General features: G+C 37.2%; 1 protein-coding gene across 1 annotated transcript in view; it reads right to left on the reverse strand.

Moving 5' to 3' along the window:
• Positions 1-15,949, reverse strand: part of KSR1 (kinase suppressor of ras 1) — a 574,092-nt gene extending 558,143 nt beyond the window's left edge. Inside the window, exon 1 of the mRNA XM_053707516.1 lies at positions 15,339-15,949. Coding sequence (XP_053563491.1) covers positions 15,339-15,590 — 252 coding nt within the window. The 5' untranslated portion in view covers positions 15,591-15,949. The remainder of the gene's footprint in view (positions 1-15,338) is intronic.
• Between the last annotated feature and the right edge of the window lie 4,499 nt (positions 15,950-20,448).

Consider the following 20,448-nt stretch of genomic DNA (forward strand, 5'->3'; position numbering starts at 1 on the left):
GAGGGATTAGAGTATAAAGCAAAAATTTGGTATATAAATTTGGAGGGGAAGCCGAATTTAATTAAGGTGGAGTGTAAAAAAGTCCAATCTAATCTGTCGAATGCTTTTTCTGCATCCGTTGACAGGAATATTGCTGGCATCTTAGCCATTTTAATAGTTAATAACTATTTAATAACTATTCTACCTAGTTAAAATAAACACAAAGTTGCCTGTAAAATAAAAATAAACCCTGAGATAGCTACAATGTAACTATTAGATATATTGTAGCTATCTTAGGGTTTATTTTATAGGTAAGTATTTAGTTTTAAATCGGAATAATTTATTTAATTGTAGTAATTTTATTTACATTATTTTAAATTATATTTAAGTTAGGGGGGGTTAGGGATAGGTTTAGACTTAGGTTTAGGGGTTAATACCATTAATATAGTAGCAGAGACGTTGGGGTGGCAGATTAGGGGTTAATAAATGTAGGTAGGTGTCGGTGATGTTAGGTACGGCAGATTAGGGGTTAATAAAATGTAACTAGTGTTTGCGAGGCAGAAGTGTGGCGGTTTAGGGGTTAATATATTTATTAAATTGGTGGTGATGTCCGTTCGGCAGATTAGGGGTTAAACTTTTAATTTAAGTGTTTGTGATGTGGAGGGGGGGGCCTCGGTTTAGGGATTAATAGGTAGTTTATGGGTGTTAGTGTACTTTTTATCACTTTAGTTAAGAGTTTTATGTTATGGCATTAGCCCATAAAACTCTTAACTACTGACTTTTAAATGCGGTAGGAGTCTTGACAGGAGAGTGTCTACCGCTCACTTCTTCCAAGACTCGTAATACCGGCGTTATGCAAGTCCCATTGAAAAGATAGGATACGCAATTGACGTAAGGGGATTTGCGGTAAGCTCGAGTTGCGGAAGAAAAGTAAGCGGTACATCTGTACCTGCCAGACTCATAATACCAGCGGGCGTTAAAAAGCAGCGTTGGGACCTCTCAACGCTGCTTTTTAAGGCTAACGCAAGACTCGTAATCTAGTCGTGTATTTGTTAATCTGTGCAAAGTTATCTCTCTTTTTTAACTGATAACAATTTCCTGCTTCTCATATACCTGAAAATGGAAGAAGTCTAATATAGGAAAATGTTTCCAACGTTAGCTAATTTATATAAAGGAAACTTCACAAAATGATAGCTTTGTTAAAATGCTAGCAAAGGTCTACAGCGGATGGAGGCAAGTTATACGTATTGCTCTATAAAATATTTGTGGTTTGTTTTGTAAAATATTTAAAAACACTTGTATATGTAGCCTAAAGTGATCCCCCTGCAGTAATAACATTAACCACCTACTAATATCCGGGGTATAAGTCCCAACATTGGAAATATATCCCCTTGTTCTAAATTGGGGTTTCAATTGGGATGGGTTATCAACTACAAAATAAGGAGGTATCCCTCATTTGGGGCTCTGCAATAGCCCCCACTCCCCATTACTAGAAATAACCTGTTTTCAGGTGGGCCATGTGATCATGGTTTTACAGCCGGTAAAAGCACTTGCTGCAAGTGCGGCTGCAGGTTATTGCTGTTTTAAGGTGATCAACTGCAACCTACAGGTCCAGACTATCACCTTCTGGGGCTGAGATATGACCTTTTATTTCCCCCCCAGGCTGCACCTTCACTAACTAGGAAATCCCTGCAGCTAGTGATCAGGAAGAAGACTGCAGTCTCCTGTCTCAGCTGCAGTGAGGGAGGTCCCCGGTATCTGCACTGAAAGGGCACTCCCACGTCATCCTCCGCACTCTGAACTTAGTGCAGAGGGCAACAATGTATCATCTTTCACACTCTACTAGTTAATTAAAATTGATAATTAATAAAGGATGAATAGTTGATGCTGCCAACAATATTTAAACTACTAATGATAATACTGATAATGGACTCACATCAGGTCAGATCCCATGGCGGGATTTTTCGATCAACCGCATGCCTACATCAGAGAAGATTTCATGACCTGCAACTTTATGAAACCTACTATCAGACCCCTAAAGCCCCTCTGTCAACCCTATATTCACAGCAGAACTCTGATCTGTTTCCTTGACCCCAACGCCACTGTATTAGCCACATGCCAACATCATATCCTTCTCCCTGCAGTGTCAAAGTCAACGCTTTGCCCATATCAAACTTTGAATTTCATACCCTTGGCCTTAAAGGGACAGTCAACACCAGAATTTTCGTTGTTTAAAAAAGGTAGATAATCCCTTTATTACCCATTCCCCATTTTTGCATAACCAACACAGTTATAATAATACACATTTTACCTCTGTAATTACCTTGTATCTATGCCTCTGCAAACTGCCCCCTTATTTCAGTTATTTTGACAGACTTGCATAATAGCCAATCAGTGCTCACTCCTAGGAGCTTCACGTGCATGAGCTTAATGTTATCTATATGAAACACATGAACCAACGCCCTCTAGTGGTGAAAAACTGTTAAAATGCTTTTAGATTAGAGGCGGACTTTAAGGTCTAAGAAATTAGCATATGAACCTCCTAGGTTTAGCTTTCAACTAAGAATGATAAGAGAACAAAGAGCAAAATTGGTGATCGAAGTAAATTGGAAAGTTGTTTAAAATGACATGCCCTATTTAAAACATGAACTTTTTTTTGGACTTAACTGTCCCTTTAAGTCACTATGTCAGACCCATAGCTTAATATCCCTAGAAAAGTTTAGAGTTAGGGCAAAATAAAATAAATAAAAACATCCCCCTTACGTTGTTGACCCATGGATTGAAAAAATAACGTTATATGTATATTTTATGGTTTTATCATACAAAGAACTCTAGTAAATGTTAGATTTCATAGTGGGGTTGAGGTTAGTGTGAATCACTACATGGAAAGAGAAGGTATTTTTTTTTAACTTTTCAGAATAGTAAGGAGTATTCTAAATGCATGGTTAATGAATAATTAAATATTATTAAATTGATTTGGGGAAGACCTGCATTTTACATTAGGTTATTGACACAAATGTACATTGATGGCAGAGGTGAAAATGAGACTGGGGGAGGGAGGAGAGAAAGGAAGAGTTTTTTGTTCTCTGTACACAGTTTCCTGTTCCACAAGACATGAAGGGTATACAAGGACTGACAGCAACCTGTGGGTCACTAGCAGCTGGTACATTACTGGTTTTAGCAGGCTAATATAGACTGAATATGGCTTAATAGGAATACTTAGAAATCGCCAAATATGTTTGGTATACTTCAAACAACATTAAAATAAAAATCCCGCACCTTGTTTCCCCAATTGCAGACCGTGTCTAAGCAAAAAGTAAGCAAACAGTTCACAGTTCCGATGCAAGGAAAGGCAGGGAGAGATATCGGTAATTAAAATAATATATATTTATTTATACTTGCATTAAAAATGTTGACAAGGCACAGCAAACAAACAGACAAACAGACTTCGGCTGACGCGTTTCCTGCCTTATCGGCAGTTCATCAGAGCACCTTCAATTTGAATCACACGGGTTCTGGAGAGCCCCAGCAGCGCCGGAGCTTGGAGCAGTCTCACACCTTGCACTAAACAGGTGTGATACAGAGGCGGCACGGTGAAGTCCACTATACAATGAGAATTGTTTCGCAGACTATATGCTATCAGCAAGAATTTGAATTCGGACTGCGAATACAGGTATTTGTACCTTTACGGTGGGCTTCGGAAGAGTGTGGTGAGTCCTTTGTTCTTTCATAATTGGATGTTACACGTATTTACAGGTTTGATTGGTGTTATCCGCAACTGTGGGGTTCCTGTTTGGAATGTTTACACCATTAGACTACTAACTATACTGTTATTTACGGATACTGGTTACGAACGAATTTTCCACAAAACTCTTGTTGATGTTTCTAAGCAAAAAGTAGACTGATCATTAAGTGCCATCATCAAAAATTAAGAAAGGAATGTTTATTTAAAATGAGTGTTTTCAAGGTGTGCTTCTGATGTCATAAGATAGATAGATGTTAAAATGTCAGATTTCTGTAATGTAAAAAATGAAAAACAAAATAAGTGTGCACGCCCTCTTATAACTGGGGATATAGCTGTGTTCAGAATTACGCAATCACATTCAAAATCATGTTAAAAAGGAGTCCGTGCACAGCTGCCATGATTTTAAGTGCCTCTGATTAACCCCAAATCAAAGTTCAGCTGTTCTAGTAGGTCTTTCCTGACATTTTGTTAGTGGCATCCTATAGCAAAAGCCATGGTCTGCAAAGAGCTTCTAAAGCATCAGAGGGATCTCATTGTTAAAAAGGTATCAGTCAGGAGAAGGGTACAAAAGAATTTCCAAGGCATTAGATATACCATGGAACACAGTGAAGACAGTCATCAAGTGGAGAAAATATGGCACAGCAGTGACATTACCAAGAACTGGACGTCCCTCCAAAATTGATGAAAAGACCAGAAGAAAACTGGTCTGGGAGGCTGCCAAGAGGCCTACAGCAACATTAAAGGAGCTGCAGGAATATCTGGCAAGTACTGGCTCTGTGGTGCATGTGACAACAATCTCAAGTATTCTTCATATGTCTGGGCTATGGGGTAGAGTGGCAAGACGGAAGCCTTTTCTTACAAAGAAAAACATCCACGCTCGGCTGAATTTTGCAAAAACACATCCGAAGTCTCCCAAAAGCATATGGGAAAAGGTGTTATGGTCTGATGAAACCAAGGTTGAACTTTTTGGCCATAATTCCAAAAGATATGTTTGGCGCAAAAACTACACTGCACATCACCAAAAGAACACTATACCCACAGTGAAGCATGAAAAAACAAAAGCGAGAACAGGGAGCCCCAATAGTGTGAAATCTTCACAGCAGAGATGGAATGATGCTGCTACCACAGTGAAGCATTGTGGTGGCAGCATCATGCTTTGGGGCTGTTTTTCTTCAGCTGGAACTTGGGCCTTAGTCAAGGAAGAGGAAATTATGAACAGTTCCAAATACCAGTCAATGTTGGCACAAAACCTTCAGGCTTCTGCTAGAAAGCTGAACATGAAGAGGAACTTCATCTTTCAGCATGACAACGACCCAAAGCATACATCCAAATCAACAAAGGAATGGTTCACCAGAAGAAGATTAAAGTTTTGGAATGGCCCAGCCAGAGCGCAGACCTGAATCCGATCGAAAAATCTGTGGGGTGATCTACAGAGGGCTGTGCACAGGAAATGCCCTTGCAATCTGACAGATTTGGAGTGTTTTTGCAAAGAAGAGTGTGCAAATCTTGCCAAGTCAAGATGTCCAATGCTGAAAAAGACTCATTCCAAAAAAAGACTGAGTGCTGTAATAAAATCAAAAAGGTGCTTCAACAAAGTTTCTGTTTAAGGGTGTGCACAATTATGCAACCATATTTTATTTTTACTTCCCTCCACCTAAAAGATTTCAGATTGTTTTTCAATTGAGTTGTACAGTTTATAGGTCACATTAAAGGTGGAAAAAGTTCTATGATTTATCTTTGTCTCATTTTTTTACATCAGACATTTTAACAGGGGAGTGTAGATAGATAGATAGCTTTAAAAAAAACAGTCAAGTCTGCGGAACATGTACTTTTGGGGGTAATTGGGTCATCATAACCAATAAGTACTCAGGGCCTTGCCATATAATTTTTAAAAATAGTAAATCCTGGAGCAAATTAAGAAAGGCTAAATAGTTTATAACAGATAGTGAAATGTGAAGTAGAACACTTTAATAACTGAAATGCAACTATGAAAGGTTAAACATAAAGTGCCATAGTGAAATGAAATATGCCAGCTAAAATGTATCTCGCCAGATGGTAAAGTATGTCCTGAAACTACCCAGGACAGCAGTACCAGAGTGTGTCAAGGAAAGGGTGCACCAGATAAATTGTGTATTAGATGAGACCAGACACAGGGAGGTTGTACACATTGTATACCATTTTTTCCTTATTATTTTTTTTTTTCTCTATGAAGGCAAAAAAATCATGGTCTGTATATTTGTGCTGAATACTTTCTAAACTGTTGATCTATGTGCAAGCAAGAATAGCAGATGTTAAGCTACATACCTGAACTACTCTCGTGTATGCCCTGATTCACAGACCCTAAGAAAATCTGTCAGGATTTCATATGTGCAAGAGGGTCTCATGTACTTTTTAAAAGACTGTATAAAATAAAGATTTTAGAATTTTATAATCGTTAAAAAACAAAAATGTATATGTTGCAAGTATTTAGGAAATAATGATGGCTCTAAAGTTACTTGCTAATAAAAAGGATGAGAAATACAGTTATACATAAAGTGTGTGCAAATGAAGCTAAGAAGTAGAAATCTTTCTTTTTAAAATAATAATATCTTGGAGTGATTTTAACATAGTAATTGAAAGTGGGTACATGTATTTTATTTGCATACTGATGCAGGGAGCGTAAAGGAACACAGAGACCAAAATAGTATACACTGTACACAAGTTGTGCCAAAAACCTTCACTACATTTTAGCTTGTCTGATCTCCGATGTGTTTAAAGATGCTATTAATTAATAAATCATAAATAAAGAAAAAGTCAATACTTTTGAATCTGCGCTCCCTTCTTTGGAAGTAGGTAGAAATTAGATTAAATCTATATATGATATATAGTGATTTAAAGGGACATTTAAGGAACAGTAAACAACATTTAAAGGGGCAGTAAAGTCAAAACTATACTTTTATGATTCAGATTTCCAAATTAATTATATTATAAAATTGCTTTGTTTTATTGTAGGCTCAGGAGCAGCAATGAACTACTGAGAGCTAGCTGAACACATCTTGTGAGCAAATGACAAGATATATATATATATATATATATATATATATATATATATATATATATATATATATATATATATATATATATATATATATATATATATATATATATATACACACACAGCTACCAATCAATGTCTACCTCCCAGCAGTGCTTTGCTGTCCCTGAGACATCCTAGGTATTTTATTCAACAAAGGATACCAAAAGAATGAAACAAATCTTGGTAATAAAAGTAAAGTGGAAAGTTGTTTAAAATGACATGCTCTGTCAGAAACATGAAAGTTTAATTTAGACTTTATTCTCCCTATAAAAAGGAACAAGAGAGTCAAAATTAAACTTTCATGACCTAGAGAGATCTTGCAATTTTAAAAACAAACTTTCCAACTCACTTTTATTATCAAATGTGCTTTGTTCTCTAGGTATATAAAGAGTAAACATAGGTGGGATCATAGGACCCCAAGAGCATGAACGTCTTTAGCATTCTATGGCAGCAGCATTTGCAACAATGTGTGTAGCAATGTTATACATTGTCGCAAACACTATTACCACAAAATGCTAATGACAAGTGCACGTTCCTGAACTGCTAGGAGCCTACCTAGGTATACACTTCAACAAAGGATACCAAGAGCAAAGCAAATTTGATAATAAAATTAAAATAGAAAATTGGGTAAAATGATATGCTGTTAGTCATTAAAGTTTAATTTTGACTTTACTACCCCTTTTTAAATTATTTTAAAACCAGTGCTTAAAGGGACACTGGACCCATTTTTTTTCTGTCATAATTCAGATAGAAAGTTGATTAAAATTCAATGCTCTAAGTTACTCCTATTATCAATTTTTCTTTGCTCTCTTGCTATCTTTATTTTAAAAGCAGGAATGTAAATGTTAATAGCCAGCCCATTTTAGGTTCAGCGCCATGGATAGAACTTGCATATTGAAGGCTTACATTTACCCACCAATAAGCAATGATAACCCAGGTTCTCAACCAAAAATGGGCCAGCTCCTATGCATTACATTCCTGATTTTTAAATAAAGAAAGCAAGAGAATGAAGAAAAATTGATAATAGGAATAAATTAGAAAGTTGCTTAAAATTGCATGCTCTATCTGAACCATGAAAGAACAAATTTGGGTTTAGTGTCCATTTAATCACCGATATATGCCAGGCGTTAAATGTCCCCCTAAAAACACACACACATATACATATATATATATACATATATATATATATATATATATATATATATATATATATATATATATATATATACACACATATATATACATACACACACACATATACCTATATATATATATATATATATATATATATATATATATATATATATATATATATATATATACACACACACATATACCTATATATATATATATATATATATATATATATATATATATATATACACACACACATATACCTATATATATATATATATACACACACACATATACCTATATATATATATATATATATATATATATATATATATATATATATATATATACACACACACATACATATACCTATATATATATATATATATATATATATATATATATATATATATATATATATATATACACACACACACACACATACATATACCTATATATATATATATATATATATATATATATATATATATATATATATATATATATATATACACACACACACACATATACCTATATATATATATATATATATATATATATATATAAAGAGCGTAGTGGAAACGGCACTCCTCAGAACAGCAACAACCTGGTGCACTGCTAAATAAACAAAGAATAGCAAGTGGTGAAGGGTCCAAACGGATGGGTTCCGTATCCAGCGAAAACTTCGCACAGCAGGAATATATAATCCGTTTAATGTGTAAATAACCAAACGTTTCAGCCCTCACATGGGCTTTTTTCAATGGTAAACATAAGCCAGGACAGACATAACACATACTGCTACCCTCCACCTTTAAATACCAACCTCCCTTAAGTCATAGCCAATCAGGACGCCCGAGCGGTACACACCCACAAGTAACGAGCAACTGCAAACAGCTGTAGAGACAAGACACAACACCTGGGAACGGATCAGCCTGCTCAACCCCTAGCTTGTCATGCATAGACAAATGAGTCAAGCTCATTACTGTGTAAAGCAAGCACACACGTGAAATGTGGGCGGTACCACAAGCGGCGAATACTGACAGGGGCCAATATGACAGCAGCCATAAACACCTAAAACAATTAAAGTGTAAATAAAGAGAACATAGTTACAGGGGCTTAATTCAACATAATAATATAAATCTAGAAGTGCGGGTAGCACCCTCTATACTCATAGGTATGGAAAGACGGTGACATCCTTCAGGGAAAGATTTGCTAACCATAAGTCTGCTATACGGCAGGCTCTTGACAAAGGACGTTCGGACCAGCCGGTGGCACGTCATTTTCTCAATGCTGGACACTCAATTGCATCACTTCGCACCATCCTGATTGATCATGTACCCCGCTCTAACAGAGGGGGTGACAGAGGACAGAGACTACTACAACTGGAAGCACGTTGGATATTCAACCTTGACACGGTTACCCCCCGTGGACTAAACACAAAGATTGACTTTGGCTGCTGCTATAAGACCAGATGAAGATTTTCATCCGTGTCTGTTTGTTATATGATGTATCTTTTCTAACTCCCCTGCTAATAATGTGGCCGGTAGTGGTCCCTTAGCATAGTTGATATGTATTATGTTATACACACTATGTCCTTGCATCAATCGTTTGTTGATATGCTGGGGTTGTGGGTCTGTCACCTTGATACCTAGATTTATATTATTATGTTGAATTAAGCCCCTGTAACTATGTTCTCTTTATTTACACTTTAATTGTTTTAGGTGTTTATGGCTGCTGTCATATTGGCCCCTGTCAGTATTCGCCACTTGTGGTACCGCCCACATTTCACGTGTGTGCTTGCTTTACACAGTAATGAGCTTGACTCATTTGTCTATGCATGACAAGCTAGGGGTTGAGCAGGCTGATCCGTTCCCAGGTGTTGTGTCTTGTCTCTACAGCTGTTTGCAGTTGCTCGTTACTTGTGGGTGTGTACCGCTCGGGCGTCCTGATTGGCTATGACTTAAGGGAGGTTGGTATTTAAAGGTGGAGGGTAGCAGTATGTGTTATGTCTGTCCTGGCTTATGTTTACCATTGAAAAAAGCCCATGTGAGGGCTGAAACGTTTGGTTATTTACACATTAAACGGATTATATATTCCTGCTGTGCGAAGTTTTCGCTGGATACGGAACCCATCCGTTTAGACCCTTCACCACTTGCTATTCTTTGTTTATTTAGCAGTGCACCAGGTTGTTGCTGTTCTGAGGAGTGCCGTTTCCACTATGCTCTTTGTATAATATATATATATACACACACACAGGTATACCCCGCTCATACAGCGGGTTAGGGACCGGAGCCCCGCTGTAAAGTGAAAACTGCCTTAAAGTGAAACAAGGCAGTTTTAGCTTTCTTTTCACTTGCCAGTGTGTTTAAAAACTTGACAACATGTTTGAACTAACTTATATTAGGGGTGCAATAGTGCTAGGTTTAGTTTAACACTAGCACAGCACAGAATTCAATAAATACTGTACCTGTAAAATAGTGACAATTACTGTAGTAAAATTTGCCAGACTATAGCACTGAGACACAGATTGCACTGTAATGCTGTAAACAGAGTGAACTAATCATAACAAAATGGTGCCAGTCACTTTTCTCGCAATCTCACAATGATTACAGCACTGTTTCAAAATCACTGGAGGTTGAACTTCAGCTCCACAAAGCGATGTATTAGCGAAACGCTGTAAAATGAAGCGCTGTAAAGTGAGGTATACCTGTATATATATATATATATTACAGACGATCAATGTGTGCTCTCACAGCATATGTACAGATGCTCTGCATGTCAAATGCACAGTAAAAGCTAAATCCCATGAAACAACAATAACTTCAGAAGCATTTTTTTTTTTATTTAATGCACATACATAAGCAAAATGATTCTAGCAATTGAAACTGAAATGTACTGCTGTGCATTTCAATTTTGACTAAGTCTTTTTCAACAGTTAACTATGGGGGTGTACTACTTTTTCTGCTTCATAGCTCTTGTTTATCAGCACTGTTAAGGGTACAGTTTGAGAGTTATACCACTTAAATAGATGTTGAACACAAACTTAAATCATCCACAAAATAGGTAATTGCACATTGTTACTTTTTAAACATACATTCAATATTTATTTTGCTTGCTAGCTTGCCTGTGAAAACAGTGTTTTTCCCATATCCCCAAAGAAGGGCTAGACACCTGGAACACACACTGCAGTTATCCTGAGACTGTCTGCATATGGAACAAGGCTACAGTGAGTCACAAACGTCACCTTAGTGCAGACTCTGATTGGTCACAAAGGAGACATGAATTCCCATGACTATTCAAGGGGTGTACCCCAAACTGCTATGCAATATCAAAGCACTGTAAATGTGTCAAAATCTGTTTGGCCTTTTGTAAAGTTACTATCTATTGTCCTTATTGTCTAATACAAGCAATATCCTAAATGTATTTTGTATGCTGCATTTAATGGACACATGCATTTCAGTTATTGTCAGCCATGTTTGTGCATCTCAGGACAGTAAACATTCTGAGATTTTAATATAAAAATGACTAAAAAGGTACGGTAAAGTCAAAATTAGACAATCATGAATAAGAGAGAGCATGCAATTTTAAACTTTCCAAATTACTTGTATTATCAGTGTTTCTTTGTTATCTTTGTATCCTTTGTTGAAGAGTAAAGGTAGTTAGGCTCATTGGAGCTCAGGAGTGTGCATGTGTCTTTAGAAATCTTTGTCAGCAATGTTTGCAACATTGTATAATACTACAATAAACAATGTTGCAAGCATGGCTAAGGACACATGCATTCTCCCGAACATAGGATTACTCTTTCATAAAATATACTAAGAACTAAGCAAAATTGATGATATAAGTACATTGGAAATGTTTCTTTCACAATTCAGATTGTGAATACAAATTTACTTGTATTATCTAATTTGTTTCATTCTCTTGGTATCCTTTCTTGAAAAGTATATCTAGACAGGCTCAGGAGCTTGGAGCTAGATGCTGATTTGTGGCTGAACTTGTACGCCCATTTTAATTGGCTTAAAAGGTATATTCAGCTAGCTTCCATGAGTGCATTTCTACAAGAGAATGAAGCAAAATTGATAACAGAATTAAATTGGAAAGTTTTTTTAAAAATGTGTAATCAATCTGAATCATGAAAGAAAATTTTGGAGTTTCATGTCCCTTTAAATATACTCTATCCAGTCAATTTGTTTAAAACTTTACAATATATTTTCATTGTTTATTTTGTCCCATTCTCAAAACTGAAAGAGCACATATGAGTATTCACAAATATATCCTTCCCTCATATATATCCCAAGTTTCCAGTTTGTTATCTTATCATTTCTACTAAAGCCAAACAATGGATATTTTATTATCACACTGACCACTGAAAACAAATTGCAGCAAACAAGGTGCTAATCTGTTCTCATGTTCCTATCCTGCCGATATGTTAATCTATTCAAAAATTGCAGGGGAAAAAAAAAAATAAAGCACATTTTTATTTTCTGAGGCTAACTTTTAAAAACAAAGTTTCAAGTCATTTAACAAGCTGTACAATTCATCTTTATATATTATGTATGGAAAACAGATGCATCAAGGCCAGGAAAGTTTACACCACCAATGAAAGCACAAGTCCAGAGACCAAACAAAAGGAGAGTTGCTAAAGCCAGTCTAATATTAACCTTGCAAAAGTTGTGATTACGTCACATGACAGGGTTTCTTGTGTAATTCAGAGAAACAGAATCTCAAGCTACTATGCTGAATATAAGCTCAAGGTGAATGTGAGTCTGAGATATTCATGTGTAACCTTTGAGCACTGTTCCAACACAGTATTCTTTTCTAACAAAAATACATATAGGTGACTTCCTCAAAAACAATTTGATAAATATTGAACATGCGGTAAAACAGGTTTGACAGAGTTCAAAATAGTTTTTAGTCCTTCATAGAAAAATTACCAGTAGATCATAAAATAAATATTTTGAAGATTCATTGGGAATTGACAAGGAAATTAATAGCAATGTAATGCAAAATGTATTGTTATTTACACCAGAAATATAACTCTCTAAAAGACATGCATTTTAGACATATAATTTACAGTATTGTATAATAAATTAAATGTATCAAACGTTATACGATTCCAGTAGTACAAAAAGGTAAGGTACTCACTCTTACTACAATACTCTTATTTTAGTATCTAAATGAATGAGATAGGACAGACAGACTGACAGAATAGTTACATTCAATAAGTTATTTGCCTTAAAGACTTGGTCATCAGTTAACTACGTGGTAGCATTACTTTTGTGATTATGTAACAAAGTGTAGGGATGACATAATGTTTCCTGATCCTTACACAGTTGGGAATGCCTGCTATGAGTTCCAGGGAATACTCTTACAATCAGCAGATATGTTTGCTGCTAAAAAGTTATGCTGAATGTAGGAAAGGTTGACCCCAGTCAATTTGCACTACAGTTTGTAGGCTTAGTTGATAGATCCAACTGGCATGTGTCACTAATTTATTCAGTACTAAAAGTGTATATTGTAGCAACCAGATTAATCATCCTTTGGGCTATATTTGTTTTGTCAAAAATGGTAATAGTCCCTTTACTTCTTTTATATAAAATGTGTTAATCTACCTTCACACTTCTACTGGGGAGGCATCTTGAAACTCAGCCAAGTTTCTCACAGTTCACAACATTTTTTTACATTAACACCCTCAGCACCAGAGTAGCCTGAACTACAAAGTCAACAGCACTTGTGTGTCATGTACACAGCATGTTTAAACCTCTTCAAACATGCTGTGTACATGACACAGAAGTGCTGTTGACATTGTAGTAGAGACACTTCAAGGAAACCTTAAAACTCATTTAACTCCTTCAGGATGAAACACATGAGTGTCATTCTTTTAAAGCAACGTTCAATCTAGTTTAACCCCTTCACAGGATGAAACTAAATCAAAATATGAAGTATAAATAAAGTGCAATCCACAACAAGAGGGTTCTTAAATACATGATTTATAAATAGCACAGACTGATACAGAAAGAGATCAAAATAAAACAGAGTAAGCCTGAACAGTTTTCTATAAAGTGCACTCTATTTGCATTCAACTTGCTGAAGGCAAATGGGAGTGTCGTTACCTGTATATAAGTATCTAAAATTGTTTTATTTTTGTTTAATATATATTTAAATAGCACAACCAGAACTCGTGCAGATTTAAAAAGGATATTCCAGCCAAAATTGGAAACCACATGGGTACATTTCGGTATTGAACAGAAGCAATTTTGTAATATACATGCATTAGCAAAAAGGCTTCTAATAAAAGCTATAGCTGTTTCAAAAGTTTAAGTATGCAACGTGCACCAGCATTTTAAACACAACACTTGTTTCGGAGAGCCTAAGGTGCTTGTACCATCTGGTAATGACTCAATTTGTTAATAGCTGACATGATAAAAGCCCCACTGATTATCTGAGCAGCTGCATTATTTAAAAGGTGGGTGCAGTGAAAACATCTAGCTATACTTGACATGCACAGAAAAATGTTTAACACTGAAACAGTGATAACTCTTAAAGTGAATGTCAATTTTGATGCTAAAGTGCCCGGTTTTTAAAAATTGGATTAAAAACAGGGGCACTTTAATGCATAAAAATTTACATTTCACTCCTGTTGAGAAAAAAAAAAAACTTACCTTTTAATCTTGACAGCAGCTCCAGCTTCCTCCAGTCGTTGCAAGCCATTTCTGACACATCAGAAATGATGGATAGGTCATCCTCCAATCACGGCTCCCCCCCCCCCCCCCGGGGGAATCAGTGTCTGATTCAACGCTGTGATTGGAGGAAGCCGGATTCCTCATTTTAGAGCCAGGAAGAGGCTTTGAGACGGGTGGAGGAAGCTGGAGCTGCTGTGAAGATTAAAGGGTAAGTTTTTTTCTCAACAGGAGTGAAATGTAAATTGATGAATTAAAGTGCCCCTGTTTTTTAATAGAATTATTAAAAACCGGGCACTTTAGCATAAAAAATTGACATTCACTTTAATAGAAGCATTTTTGCCAATACATGTATATTGCAAATATGTTTCTATTCAAAAATGTAATAAATCTATGGGCATTTATATTTTTTGACTGGAATGCCCCTTTAAGTCTAAAACAACACAAATCTGATCCAACAAGTGCATGACATCTAGTTATAAATAAACAATATTTCCAATAACACTCTAATCCAAACAGTAATAGTAGCAATTAATAGTAATTAAAAATAACAGAGGAAGACTGTTAAATATAACATGCCCCGAACATATTTATGTTGTCTCCACCCTTTATCACTTGGTAAAGGGGGGAGGGGGTCATGAACACAGAAGGGGGGTATAAAAGTGACGCTCGGCAGCGACAGAGTTAAGAGCAGCCCCTTGCCTGCCCCCTCTGTTTCACCCACCTCCAGGGTCCGGATCTCCTTCTGCGTGAGGTCGTTGGAGGCGGCGCATTGTGTGCGGAGTCCCCGCAGGTTGGACATGGAGATGTCTATCATGTTCTGGAGGAGCTCGCACTGTTGCCGGGCGGACAGGGCCAGCCTGCTCTCCGCGGCCACAGTCGCAGCATTAGGGGCCGCCGACACCACAACCCTCCCGGCCGCTGCTGCACCATCATCCACTGGCTTCTTCTCTACCATCTTCCGATCTCTATCCATCTCCTCGGCATCAGGAACGTTTTTGTCTTTAATATATTTCTTAGCCGGATGTATAATAAATTAAAACTATATTTGTTAATGTAAAATAATTAACGGTGCAATTAAAATTTGCAGAGATAAAAAATGCAAATATATATGTGCAGTGGTTAAATTGCAAAAGTGACGATGTGCATATAAAATAATGCTTAAAAAGGCAGAGCAATTCATAGATAAACGGTGAAAAAAAGAAACTCAAGAGGTCTTTCGATGCTCTTCACCACCCCCCCAAATATAAATGAAGGAAGAAAAAAAAAACGATGGGATTAAAAATGCATGGGGAGGGTAGCAGGGAGAACAAGTTGATCTAATAGAAAGGGACGGGTAAAGAAATAATCTGACAGCAGCGCCACTGAGCACTCACTGCAGGCTTCCCCTCTCTGTGCTTTTTAATGTCATACGGTCCTCGGGTCAGACGCGGGGGATGCTGGGTCTTGTAGTCTTTTGTTTCAGCTCCTGAAGAGGATGCCCTTCTTCAAAGGGTTTGACTCATACACGAGAAACACGTTGTAAAAGATTTGTTTCCAGTTCATATTTTTTTTTTTTTATATGAAACCTTTCATTATAGCACATTCAACTCATTATTCTTTAGTGAATGGGCTCTTAAGAATAATTTAGTAATCTTAGTCAACCTACAAGAATAGTTTTCAATGGCCAGTTAACCATGACTGGTTTAAAAGCATCAGGACACATATGTAAAAATGTGTGTTCAGGACTGACACAGTCACTTTTGAAAAATATTTTATAGTAGTGTTAGTACTTAATTTTGAAATCATATAATATCAGATTCCATCAGAATGACTTGGCATAGGTTCTTGTTCAAGCTTTCAATAGTCATGAATTTCTGAATTTTTACATCTACTTAAAAAGTGATTACTGAGGTTTTGTTCTGTGAATTTTGTTGTTTTACATTCAATTCTATTTTTGTTATGTTAGCATTCAAATGCTAAATCCATAACGGCTATATAAAATCAAGCAATCTGTACACGCCCAATCATAACTTTTCCATTTGAAGCAATTATTTAGCAATACTATAATTAAAATCAAAGTACACACATACAACCCTAAATCAAATAGTTTTTATATCTGTAAGAGAAATCATTATGGAAAAATACATTTCTATTGATAAAATATTAATATGCACAAGTTTTGCACCAATATTTAAAATGTACTGTGTGTAATAATTACATTCCTTATGTCACTTTTTTTGGATGCAGTTATCACAACAAATACTGTTAATATTTACATGCTCACATTTCTCCCTGCACTTCATGCCTATCTGTTTAAATGTTTAGGTTGCAAACCTTACTAAAATTTTAGGTAATATGTTAATAAAAAAAAAAAGAAACAGCATAACGCAGACACAGTGAATTAGTATAGCTTACAAGTCTTACGTTTATTGCAAATTCAGTGCAAAAACAAATTTTCATAACACTTTCTTTATTGAGATTATTGGGGGGGGGGGGTGAACCAATTTACATCAAATTTCAAATCATTATTAAATTGCTACATTCTAGCCAAATTTGTTACATAATTCCAGTGTAGTGGGCTTTTGAGAAACCTGGACTATATTAAAGTTTATACCAGTCTGCAACACCAGTATTATTTTTCAGTATTTGATCTTTATCATTTTAAAAAGGTTTCACTGAAACATTAATTATCTTTGAAAATCCTGGCTTTAAATTCTCCATAACTAAAAAATGTTCCTTTAATCCCAGATGCTGTGTGCAAGGGCTAGCAAAAAAGGCAATTTTTAGCAACACAAATTCAAACCTTTGATTAAAATTTTATGGTGAAAAATTGTCCATACAGTGATCCCGTGAGGACACATCTCTAAGAGCTCCAAATGATCATTGCATAATCCGCTGATTATTGCAACAAACAACAGCATCTAAAGCAGAACTGATTCTTTTATCAACGCTTCTCATTGCGAGGAGTTTTTCAAGACATTATTTGCTGTTCATATGACTTATGGCCTTAGATCAGATGATTGAGGCCTAAGCGTGGCTTCTTGTAAGCGATAACCCTCCCCCTTGGTATTCTGGGTTACTTGACCAATCCCTGTTGTGAAGACGCCAGTTATACCTGCTTTATTGCAAAAAAAAATTCTTACAATCACCTTAGGTGCCCTACACTTCTAGTTGCAATGATGGAGATAACATCCACGTGGAGTGACAACTTGGCACAGTGCCTAGACAGTTACTACATGAAATTGAAAAATCTGCTGCTATCGTTATATGACAAGCACTGTTCCCTCTATGGCCAGTTTTGTGAGTGGTCAGCAGTGAATCAGTTAATTAGAGCAATTAGCAAACACTAAACATCAGCAAGGTATGGATCCCTTATTAACTATTTCACTGCTGGGCCGCACACAAAACTGGCCTTAGAGGGAACACTGATGAGAGCATACTTCTCCTAGCAGGTACATATATTGTACCAGGCACAATGGCTATTGGCTCTCCAGGATCAATCTCACTGCCCAAAAATACTACAGTCATAGGCCGAGATACGCCCCACAACACAGATGGTATGCCTTATCATCACACAATCTACACTGATGACATATACCATTATCTACAACTGCATCAATATTCCACCTGACCTCAAGATTTCATCCATGAATGTGAAAGGCAATAATCTCTTTGCTTTACTGCCTATAGGCTCAGAAATTACTGTTAAACCAGAGCCATCTCGAATGTTAATAAGTGACATCACATTCAAAATTAGAAGAAACCTCTATGACAAGACCGACAGCTTTAACTATCTTGGATAAACCTGCTAAAAGAATAGTAACTCAGGTCCTTACTAGCTATGTGAAGTTGGCACCCCATGTGTTAAATTGTGAATACAAATATTTCGTTTGCTGATTTGTGCTGCAAAAAAGAACTTTAGTGCCAGTTTAGTTTCAGAGATATTGCACATTGTATTTTAGCCCACGTGACGTCAATCTCTGCCCACTTTCCACCCTATGTAATTAAATTGGGGGGGGGGGGGGGAAATACACCATTTGTTTGTGTTATGTTTGTGCTGCAAAAATGAACATTTGTGACCTCTCCACCCACTTTCCATTCCAATGTAATTAAATCATGAAAAAAAAATACCATTTATTTGTGCTGCAAAAATGAACCTTTGTGCCGATTTAATTTCTGAGATATTGCACTTTATATTGTAGCCCATGTGACCTCATCTCCGACCACTTTTCACCCCATGTAATTAAATTGTAAAAAAAAAAAAAATACACCATTCATTTGTGCTGATTTATGCTGCAAAAAACAAACATCTGTGCTGGTTTAATTTCAGAGATATTGCACTTTATATTTTAACCCATGTGACCTCATCTCCGCCCACTTTCCACCCCATGTAATTAAATCATGAAAAAAAACAAAAACATTTGTTTGTGCTGATTTGTACTTGTAATGCTTGTGGGATACTCCTCTATCAGGCCGAACTCGGCCAGTAGTCTTGTTATCCCGGCGTCGAACCGGAATTATAGGGAATATCCCAGAGCAGAGTAAGTTTGCAAGATGAGATAAATGGCACTCACCACAGGTAGAACAGTCCTTGGCAGCAACGGGCAGGAAACCAGAGACAAACCACTAGGGTGGTTAGGCAGGCAAGGTTTGGCAACAGTAAGGCAGTCCAGGGGTAAACCACTAGGATGGTCAGGCAGGGTTTGGCAATAGTAAGGCAGTCCAGGGGTAAACCACTAGGGTGGTCAGGCAGGCAGGGTTTGGCAACAGTAAGGCAATCCAGGGCAGATAGGGGTTAACACCTAGAGTGGTCAGACAGGCAGAGTTCAGCAACAATATCAATCCAGAAGTTAAGGGTTAAAGAGGCAGAGTGGTCAGACAAAATAACAATCCAGCATACAAATCAATAACACCCAGGAGAACAGTAAGTAACACCTATACTTGGGCAGTGATAGGTAGGACTGAAGTTACTTACATATGCGCAGAATTCGTGCCACAGGAGATCCAGACCGGCTTCTGAAGGAGGAGGCATGCAGCGATGAAGTCACCATTGCAAGCAGAGAGGAGCCGACTCCCCCCTAGGCAACGAGCAGACAGCAGGCGCCGCGTCCCTAGCAACAGCTGGCGCGGCGCAACATAACCCCCTTCTCAAGGGTTCCCTCCGGGAACCAGAGTCGGCCTCAAAGGATGAGCAGCATGGAATCTAGAGACCAAGAATGGAGCATGCACATCACGGGCAGGAACCCAGGAATGATCCGCCACAGAGTAACCCTTCCAATGTACCAGATACTCCAGTTGTCTGCGCCTGTATCTGGAGTCCAGGATTTTTGCAACCTCATATTCAGGGTCACCACGGACCAGGAGCGGAGGAGGAGGAGCTCAGAGTTGGGTATATCTATTCTTAATGTAAGGCTTGAGTAGTGAGATATGGAAGACTGAGTGTATGCGCAGAGTTTTGGGCAAGGTTGCTTTGTAGGAGACAGTCTTTTCAGGACTTTGTAAGGATCAATAAACCTAACCCCAATTTGTGACAGGGTTGACGTAGACAAATATGTCGATTAGAGACCCAAACACGTTCATCTTCTGAGAGGGCACGTATAGAAGCTCTGATGATCAGCAAACTTCTTATATCTAGAGCTGAACGTAGCTGAAAGCAAATACATTGCCAATAAGTGGTGAGTTCAGTAACGTGTCCGTCTGCAGCAGGAACCCCAGTAGACTGAGCAGAAAGAGGGAAGACACAAGGTTGATACCCTGCTGCGGCTTGAAATGGAGAACATTGTAGAGAAAAGTGCCAATGAGTGTTTCTTGCCAGCTCCGCTAGGGGTAACAACTCGGACCAGTTGGTATGG

The sequence above is a fragment of the Bombina bombina genome, chromosome 3 (assembly GCF_027579735.1).
Source record: "Bombina bombina isolate aBomBom1 chromosome 3, aBomBom1.pri, whole genome shotgun sequence".
Lineage (NCBI taxonomy): Eukaryota > Metazoa > Chordata > Amphibia > Anura > Bombinatoridae > Bombina > Bombina bombina.